Below are 10,093 nucleotides of genomic sequence, written 5' to 3' on the forward strand. Positions count from 1 at the left end.
AGAAAGACAGCAAGGTAAAACATTACAGCATACTGAGCCACAACGGACGGCTTAGCAGGGCTCGTCCGGGAGTCGAACCCGGGACCTCTCGCACCCGAAGCGAGAATCATACCTCTAGACCAACGAACCACACGGGTGGATGTGTGCCCCCAGCCACTCCCATCTCCGTAAAACTTCACGGCCCTGAAGGGCCAGGTCATCTCCTCTGTCACCCACCAAACACTGCCGATCCCGCTCTTCATCTCCGGCAATCACCGTGAAACCACAACACCTTTGTCACTCCTTCCCCTGAGGTTCTTGGTATTCCCATGGTGGCAGCGGACGAAACCATTGGCCCACGGCCATCAATTTCAGTCAGTGCATAAAGCTGAAATCCAAACAACTTTCACACAATTAGTTTTAAGATAAGTAAAACAAAACCTTTGATGAAAAGCAGTGACAAACAGCTGCTTGCATTCTCAGTTTGCTTTTCTTCTTTCTCTCTGTTTTCTGTTCCTCTCAGGCCCATCCACCTCAACCTCGGTATAAGTGTTAATCTTTTTGTTTATTTTGATTATTGTTGTTATTATTAGCACCAGCAGGAGGCATTGAGGTCACTTGGGGTTATTGAGGGCCTGGGTGTCTATTATCTGAGATGGTTATCCTCACGAAGGGCGCATGAGCGCTGGAGCCTCTCTCACCGATTGTCAGGCAGGAGGCAGGGTACATGCTGAACCGTTTGCCAGCCAATGACAGCTTGTAGGATCCTCTATTGTTCAAATGTTGGCATGTAATACATAGCTGTGTGTTTTTCTGGCACTTATTACACCACTGGTCGTGTCTGACAGTGATTCTGTGTCGGCTCTTTAAATGAATTGCAACCAGTCAAAAGTAAATGGTCAAGATCTGAGGGTCCTGAGTTATGGCAGTTCTGTTCGCGTTGTTGTGATTGCACCTCATATTGTGCCCGATGATAGAAAGGTTTTGGCAAATGGGCTTTTGTTGTTTTTTCATCTTTGGTCGTATCCTATGCTTTGCCTTTTTAGGCCTTTTGAATGAGTTGCAACCAGGCGATATTTTCTCAGGAACCAAGCTGAAATGGCTCACCTGGGAGAGCGTTAGACTGAAGATTAAAAGGTCGCTGGTCTTGGAAATTACTACAAAGCTGTATGGTTTTCAGGCACTAATCACACAGCTGATCTCTGGAGATTTTGCAGCTACGTTACCAAAACCACATGACTTTTTTACGGCGCCATATTCGAAAGCAAGCTTTGGAAGGGAGACGCTTGTTGTCTTATGACGGTAATGAAGTTTTTAAAATGATCTGTTTTCTTCGTGTAAAATTGAGCGTAAGATAAGTATGGTTACCACTTGCGTGGCAGTGGGCTGTCATAACAGACAGGATAAAACAACAAAAAAAGTATTTTCATCGATTTCCTGCAGACCCCCAAAAAAAAAACAGATGTGAATTGCCGCCATTGCAGACCGTAGGGGGGAGTTGGTGTTGGCAGTCTTCCAGTACCAACCGTGTTTGCAGTGATCACTTTATAGAAGGTAAGTACATCGAGACAAAAGCTCAGAGAATTTGTTTACATTTTAATTATTCCAGAGGAAAGATAAGACAGTCATAATAAATATATCAAAATACCTGTGCCACTAGATCTGTATAGGTATAGGTATAAATGACTCTCAAGTCTCATCCTGCAGCCCTCAACCGCCACCATCAGGCAGGGAACGATGTAGAATAATTTTGTGTAATATTTCTCCTTGTACAAAAGCCATATTAAAACCAAAAATTTATTTTTCTCCCCTATCCTTTTCCAATTTCATCCGTTAAGCCACTTGGGTGGCACTAAAAATAAGTTCAGGAGTCAATGTACGTGGATAGTTGGGTATGATTCTCGCTTAGGGTGTGAGAGGTCCCGGGTTCAAATCCTGGATGAGCACCTATAAAAGCTCTTCCTTGACCATTTCCCATTGTCACATGGTATACTATGTGTCAAGAAGGTTAACACTGTTGCTCCTTGGTCTTGTGCAGTGGTGTGATTGTGAGTGCGGCTGTTTGTCTCAATGTACCCTGCGATTGGCAACCAGTTCATGGCCTATGCCGCCTCCTGCCTGTTGACAACTGGGATCGGCTCTGGCACTCTCTGCAATCCTCGTGAGGGTAAGTGTCAAAGAAAATGAATGGATGAGACTGAAACATACAAGTTGAGAAATGTGTAAGGAAAAGATCACAAAGAGACGTTTTCTCACCTGCCTTGAGCCCGAGCAAGCTCTGGTGTCTCCGATAAGTCGTATAGATCTTTTCATCTCCACCAAAGCATAAGCGGTTCCCCCGACTTCGCTCCTTGGTCCATAACCTGTTCAACCTCACATGTGGAGTTTGCATGTTCCCCCTTTGCCTGCGTGAGGTTTCATTCCGGGTTCCTCCCACATGCAAAACATGCAACATTAATTGGATTGCTCCTAGGTGTGATTGTGAGTGCCGTTGTTTGTCTCCATGTGCCCTGTGATTGGCTGGCAACCAGTTCAGGGTGTACCCAGCCTCCTGCCCGTTGACAGCTGGGATAGGCTCCAGCACTCCCCATGACCCTTGTGAGGATAAGCAGTTCAGAAAATGGATGGAATGATGATTATGTGGAGAATGACCTGAATGTCGCTTTTAATCACGACTCAAGATTTTAGCATAAGTGGTTCAAATGGTAATCCGTATCAAATGTTGATTAATATGCAATAAAAAGTTGAGATGATTCACTTGATTGACACTTTATTGCCTATTGAGCCCTTCACTGTTGCCATGTTGACAGATTTAGAGAAACAACCTTGCGAGAGTTCAGGAGTCGTGATCGTATTGTGGATAGCATTCTGCACCGTGGCCGTAGCAATCCTGGTTCAAATCCGGGTCACGGCGAGGACAGCGGTGGCCACGGTGTTAAACACAACAGGTCTCGAGCAATTTGAAAAATCTACTCCGATTCAATGACTGCTGCACTACAGAGCAGCTAGGTTTGACCGGCAATACGATGCCCTGCCAACTGTGACGTCACGTGCACGAGCTCTATTAAAAAGCCTCCTGTGGGCAAATGTTATAAATTAGCACTGGTCCCGAAATACATAAAGTTATGCATGCCTTGTTTCCCAATAATTTTGTGTACATATCAAATGATTGATTGAACGAGACTGTAAAGAAGCCTTCACTTTTTGTAGGAAACAAAAAGGAGAAGCTGACAAAACCCTTCTCAGTGAATGGAAATTTGGGGAAAAGGGTTTTTCTAGGACTTGAAAACTGGACTTCTCAAGGTCACAGGTAATCGAGAAGCATACCTAAGGAACAAGGCCAACAGAAATGAAAAAGATGATCACTTGTCATACTGGCCACTGTGTGATAATGGCAAAGAATTCCTGGCTGTTGACATGTCCAAAGAGAGCTTGTCGGGAATTTCAACACCGGGACCTCTTTCAGTCCTGCTCTCCTTGAGAAGTGTTCCCAAAGAACAACAACTAACACAAAAGAGTAGATGACTTCATAAATCATCAGCAACAATGAAGCACATAACTCATTGAGAATTTGGGTGCCACCCTAAACAAGAAGGACACAAAGGCCACCTTGAGAATTCTGAGGCACTACAGATGGCATAGCAGGGTTCATCCGGGAGTTGAACCTGGGACCGCTCACACCCACAGCGAGAATCATACCTCTAGACCAACGAGCCACAGTGTGCCTCCAACCACTCTCACCCCGGCAATCACCATGAAACCATATGAGTCTTTGTCACACCATCCCTTGAGGTTCTTGGTATTCCCTGGCTTCAAATTACAAGACCACAACAGATGGAACTCATTGAACTATCACTGGATGGAGTCCTCGCTGTGGCTCCCACTGCCTTCTTTCTGCTGCTCCAAAGACACTCCAACTGTAGCCCACCCCCCAAACAACCAGTAGACGTCTCTCAGGTTCCACAAGAGTATTGTAACCTCTCACCAATATTCAGTAAGGATTTAGCAATCGCTCTTAAGAGTACGATCATCATCACCATCATTACTCAGTTCACTGAAGTCTCTCCTCTTCAGGACATAAACGAGGGTTGATGCCATTTTCCAAAGTTGACACATTCCACAAGCTTCGATAAGCGTCCATCTCATAAAATTATGATGTCAAAGGTTTTATTTCAATTCAAAAAGGGAAACTCAAAGAAATGCACTGCCTACTGAAATATTTTGTGATTCTTTTTATTCATGGATAATTTTGATGATTATAGCTTACAGCCAATGACAACTCCAAATGCACCACCTCTAGAAATAAAAATATAACCGAAACCAGGGGTGCCCAGACTTTTTTTACCCCAAGATCTACTTTTCAAGCAGCCAGACTCTCGCAATCGACCAGGGGGTGACATCTTTTTTTTTTTAGAATGACCAATGATGAAATAGAAATCTACCCACGACAAAAATGCAAAACATATTTATTTTAAAGTATATTGAGGATTCTTTCTGTGTAAATGTACGTTTGTGTGCCTTGCACAACCGTCTGAGCCAATATTGCACAACATGACATAACTAACTAAAAAAAATTTTTTGTAACTATCTGAGTTCATTTGGCGGCACTGTGGTTCACCTGGGAACGCGTCGACCTCATAGTTTTCAGGACCCGGGTTCACTCCCGGCCCCGTCTGTGTGAAGTTTGCATGTTCTCCCTGTGCCTGCGTGGGTTTTCTCCTGGCACTCTGGTTTCCTTCCACATACCAGAAGCATGCAACATTAATTGGATACTCTAAACTGCTCTAAGGTGTGATTGTGAGTGCGGCTGTTTGTCTCGGTGTGCCCTGCGATTGGCTGGCAACCAATTCAGGGTGGACCTTGCCACCTGCCCATTGACAGCTGGGATATGCTCCAGCAATTCCCCGTGACCCTTGTGAGGATAAGCGGCGAAGAAAATGGATGGATGAGTGCTTCTCTTGCAGGGAACGAAGTGTGAGAGTCTCCTCGTTAGTATAGTGGACAGTATCTCTGCCTGTCACGTGGAAGACCGGGGTTCAATTTCCCGACGGGGAGTTAAATAAAGTTGACTTCAGCTTTTCATGGGGTTCTTATTTGCGGAAAGCAAGCAGAGCAGATTTGTTTCCAAACAGGACCTCGAGTATCTTGGCCAAAAATCACAACTACTGTAGTACCCAACTGAATCTGTTGCTTGCGTGATGTCTGTCAGCACGACGACCAAACCACCTAGTTGTCTCGCATTGCCCATGTCATGCAGTTACTCATGGGCAGGTGTGCCAAACAAATAGTGAAACACTTGAACATTCTCGGACAGCATGATTGTGAAACTTGTTAGACTGTTGGCATCACTGTTCTTGGGACAGAGGTTCAAAGTAGGAGGAGTCATATATTCGCTTAACACATGTGAGGTTCCTGCTTGGAAACAAGATTGCTCGGCTTGGTTTCCGCAAAGAAGAACCCCACGAAAAGCAAAAGGTAGCATTATTTAACGCCCCGTCAGGGAATGAAACTCCGGTCTTCCATATGACAGGTGGAGATACTGTCCACTGTACTAATGAGACGACCCTTTGTCTCCCTATCCTGGCCAACGGAAGCCAATATTCTCACGGGATGACCGGCTCAGAACGACAGACGAAAAAGAATTGCCGTGTTCTCTCTGCGAGTTTTTTTCTCCGGGCAATCCGGTTTCCTTCCATGCCATGAAAACATCAATGATCGATTGAGTGAAGTCATCATCATCATATTTAAATATTCACTGATTTATAAATAAAAGACTGAAACACTTCAACCGTAAATGAAAACTGTGAATGAAGTGTGCAGTGCTGTACACGAATGGATTTCACGCTGAAACCGGAAATTGAAGATTATGTAAAAATATTCAACTAAGTTCCTTAAACGCTGAAACAGAAACGGACACAAATTTCATATTATTGTACTTCGTTCCCTGCCTGACGGTGGCGTTTGGGGTCTGCAGGATGGGACTTGAGATGTGAGGTGGGGGTGCTGAGAGGTGAGGTCTGCAGCCAGACTCTCGAGTGCAAGAGGACCTGGAAACCAATTGAAGGAAAAAGTCAACTGAGCGTCCAGGCAACTGTTTGCTTCTAAGCCTTTGTTGTTTTGTGTCTCAAGTGAACACTAATCCCAATCCTGTGTTGTTTTGACTTCATCTTTCAGCTTTCATTTAAATTTAAGTTTCCATTTAAGTTTAGTCACTCCTTAGTCACTCACTTTTTTTCTCCTGTTAAAAAAAATAAATCTCTAAAGTCGAGTTTCATGTTTCATCTTTTAACTACACAGTGTGGAAGTTTCCATAGTGTAGTGGTTATCACGTTTGCTTCACACGTGAAAGGTCTCCAGTTCGAGACTGGGTGGAAACAAGCTTCATTGTCAAGGAGCTTTTTTTTTTTTTTTTTTTTTTGCTCATGTTGTATATCTTCAGGAGTGTGGACATTTTCATCGATTAATACTGCTGATGTGTGCCTGGTACTTGTTTCAAAACTGGGTGTGAGCAAGGACTTTACGGTTGCGCCTGTAAGAGCATTGGCCTCGCAGTTCTGAGAACCTGGGTTCAATCCCATATTCACCAGTGTGGAGTTTGCATGTTCGTCCCGTACCTGTGTGATCATATCGTGGTTAGTACTCTGCGTTGTGGCTGCAGCAACTCGGGTTCAAATCTGAGGCACAGCAGGACCAAATCCCTGGAGTTCTTTTTTTTAGTCCTGAGGTTTGAAATTTGCGTGGAACAGTGACAGTCCTTCAGATGGGCTTAGGTAGTGCTTTAAGCCACCGTGAGGCAAATGGTGCAATGCGATAAAATGTCTGCACAAATGAAGCCTTGCAGCCAATTAATTTCTACACGGTCCAAAGCTAAATGGTGGTTTATATGCGCTATGGTGTCATCAAGCGGTCGGGAAGCCCACGAAGTCAACAGTGTTGTGAAGAAAATGGTTTGAATGTTCTTGTTACTATTTGTAAAAAAACATCTTGTGCTCTCAGGGTAATTTATTCATTTTTATTTAGAAATACTAACTTTACCACAGTGGAATTGGAAATAAATACACAGTTGCAGATGAGGAACTGATTATTCATTTACATTTTATTTGTAATCATTATGGGTGAGCCATGAAGACCTTTCTCATTCCTTTAAAAATCAGAAATGTTGAAAAACAAGTACATCTAAAAACAGTTGCGATTTTCCAAACTCTAGTCATTCGTTAAATAATTTGGCTTTCTCATTTGAGTAGTTCAATTGCCAAATGCATGCATGATCAGGAAAATGAAAAATACATTTTGGAGCAATTGGTGAAAAACTAATTGTTTTTGGAATGCCCCATTTTCGTCAACAAAAACCACCATTAAAAAGTTTATGAACACCACTTTGTTCAAGTTGGTACTGTATCTTACATTGATGTCATATATTGTTACACATGAACAATAAATAGTACCCCCTAATTATGTTCCTTCACAAATTTATCGTGCTAAGAAAAACAACAACAACAAAACAAATTTATGGATTGGGATGGAAAAGGACGTCATCCTAAAAATGACAAACACGGCAGAGTATCACTTCCTTGCAAGGCCCGCCCAAGAAATGTGGCTTCGTGTCACAAAAATGTCAGTCATTACGAAAACATAGGCAGACATTTCTACTCAAGACATCTCAATAACCTGAAAATATTATGATTAGCCTGATATTTTCGCTTATACGAATCAGATAAGATCAAATCTGATCAACCGCTGTTTCCGGACAAGAGACCTTTGTTATGGGTCGAAGATACAATAATAGGTGCTAGACAGAATACAAGAAAGTTGGTTCTCGGTCAATAAAGTAAATCATTTTACACTTTGTGCATCCAAGAGACCAAGTGGAAAGGGAGTAAGGCGAGAAGTTTAGGAGCAGGGTTGAAATTATTTTACCATGGGGTAGATGGGAACAGAAATGGAGTAGGGGTTATTTTAAAGGAAGAGCTGGCTAAGAATGTCTTGGAGGTGAAAAGAGTATCAGATCGAGTGATGAGACTAAAATTTGAAATTGAGGGTGTTATGTATAATGTGGTTAGCGGCTATGCCCCACAAGTAGGATGTGACCTTGAGTTGAAAGAGAAATTCTGGAAGGAAATAGACGAAGTAGTCCTGAGCATCCCGGAGAGAGTTATGATTGGTGCAGATTTCAATGTGTGTGTGTGTGTGTGTGTGTGTGTGTGTGTGTGTGTGTGTGTGTGTGTGAGTGTGTGAGTGAGAGTGAGAGAGAGAGAGAGAGAAAGAGAGAGAGAGAGAGAGAGAGTGAGTGAGTGAGACAGAGAGAGAGAGTGAGAGATACACCAGAGTCAGGCGACTGCTGCAGGAAAAATTAACAAAAGCTTTAAAATTAAGGACTCCAAGAAATACGTGTCCTGTTGTAATCTGAGCCTCCACTGCGTCAAGTATAAATCCAATTTAGATATTTTATTCATTCTGGTACCAAGATACACATGGGGGGGGGGTGAATGCCTGTGTGTGTGTAAGGGTGGGGGGGTCTACTTCTGAGTTTTTCCACATTAAACGGTGGGTTCTGGTCCCCATAAATCGCAAAAAAACACAGGGCTACTAAGAAGAGATTCGTTGACCTCAATCTGAGCAGGAAAAAGATTTTTCACCAGTGTGCATTCTTGCGTGTATTTCTAAATATCCCTTCCGAGTGAATCTTTGATCACATACCGAGCAGGAAAATGGTTTGTCACCAATGTGAGTTTTTGTGTGTATTTTTAAGCTGTCCTTCCTAGAGAATGTTTGACCACAAACATAGCAGGAAAAAGGTTTCTCACCAGTGTGTGTTCTTGTGTGTCTTTTTAAGTGTTCCTTCTGAGTGAATCTTTGACCACAAACAAAGCACGAAAAAGGTTTCTCACCATTGTGTGTTCTAGTGTGTCTTTTTAAGAGTTCCTTCTGAGAGAATTTTTGACCACAAACTGAGCACGAAAACGGTTTGTCACCAGTGTGCATTCTTGTGTGTATTTTTATATCTCCTTTCCGAGTGAATCTTTGACCACAAACTGAACAGGAAAAAGGTTTCTCACCAGTGTGTATTCTTGTGTGTATTTTTAAATTCCCCTTCCGAGTGAATCTTTGACCACAAACTAAGCAGAAAAAAGGTTTTTCACCAGTGTGTGTTCTTGTGTGTGTCTTCAAAGCTCCCTTGTGAGTGAATCTTTGCTCACATACGGAGCAGGAAAATGGTTTCTCACCAGTGTGCGTTCTTGTGTGTATTTTCATATCGCCCTTTTGAGTGAATCTTTGACCACAAACTGAGCAGGAAAAAGGTTTCTCAGCAGTGTGTATTCTTGTGTGTATTTTTAAATCTCCCTTCCGAGTGAATCTTTGACCACAAACTTCGCAGGAAAAAGGTTTCTCACCAGTGTGTATTCTTGTGTGATCTTTCAAACCTCCTTTCTGAGTGAATCTTTGACTACAAACTGAGCAGGAAAAAGGTTTCTCACCAGTGTGTATTCTTGTGTGTATTTTAAAATCTCCCTTCCGAGTGAATCTTTCACCACAAACTGGGCAAGAAAAAGGTTTCTCACCAGTGTGTATTCTTGTGTGATCTTTCAAACCTCCTTTCTGAGTGAATCTTTGACTACAAACTGAGCAGGAAAAAGGTTTCTCACCAGTGTGTATTCTTGTGTGTATTTTAAAATCTCCCTTCCGAGTGAATCTTTCACCACAAACTGGGCAAGAAAAATCTTTCTCACCAGTATGGGTTCTGGTGTGTACATTTAAGTGTCCTTTCTGAGTGAATCTTTGACCACAAACTGAGCATCCAAAAGGCTTCTCTCCTGTGTGTATTTTCATGTGTTGGTTGAAATTTCTCATGGAAGTAAAAGCTTTCCGACAGCGAGAACATTTCCAGCATTTTTTGGAAGTGTGACATGTCATATCGTCTTCCGGTTGTTCATCATCATCATGACGGTCTGTTTGTGATCTTTCACAAAGGTCTCCATCACTTGAGCTGTTCCTGCTTGGAGGCTCCGCCCCTCGCCTCTCCCTCTCATCAGTTTGACATTCATCTTCACTCTTCAACTGGACACCAGTGACTGGAACCTGGATGATTTCCTCCTGCTCTTCCTCTTTCATGTGT

At 42.8% G+C, this 10,093-nt stretch overlaps 1 protein-coding gene and 2 non-coding genes across 3 annotated transcripts; 1 reads left to right on the top strand and 2 right to left on the bottom strand.

Annotated features, from left to right (window-relative positions):
- Positions 1-57: 57 nt before the first annotated feature.
- Positions 58-129, bottom strand: trnap-cgg (transfer RNA proline (anticodon CGG)). The gene has a single exon. It is a non-coding gene; the product is annotated as a tRNA-Pro (tRNA).
- Positions 130-6,283: 6,154 nt separating this feature from the next.
- Positions 6,284-6,356, top strand: trnav-cac (transfer RNA valine (anticodon CAC)). The gene has a single exon. It is a non-coding gene; the product is annotated as a tRNA-Val (tRNA).
- Positions 6,357-6,971: 615 nt separating this feature from the next.
- On the bottom strand, positions 6,972-10,087 carry LOC133493205 (gastrula zinc finger protein XlCGF57.1-like). The gene has a single exon (XM_061806286.1). The coding sequence runs from the start codon at positions 9,889-9,891 to the stop codon at positions 8,587-8,589; it is 1,305 nt and encodes a 434-aa protein (XP_061662270.1). The 5' UTR covers positions 9,892-10,087; the 3' UTR covers positions 6,972-8,586.
- Between the last annotated feature and the right edge of the window lie 6 nt (positions 10,088-10,093).

The sequence above is a fragment of the Syngnathoides biaculeatus genome, chromosome 20 (genome assembly GCF_019802595.1).
Source record: "Syngnathoides biaculeatus isolate LvHL_M chromosome 20, ASM1980259v1, whole genome shotgun sequence".
Taxonomy (NCBI): Eukaryota; Metazoa; Chordata; class Actinopteri; order Syngnathiformes; family Syngnathidae; genus Syngnathoides; species Syngnathoides biaculeatus.

Bases quoted from the DNA above. Each gene is read 5' to 3' on its own strand.
- LOC133493205 (XM_061806286.1), bottom strand. From the start codon at position 9,891: ATGACATGTCACACTTCCAAAAAATGCTGGAAATGTTCTCGCTGTCGG.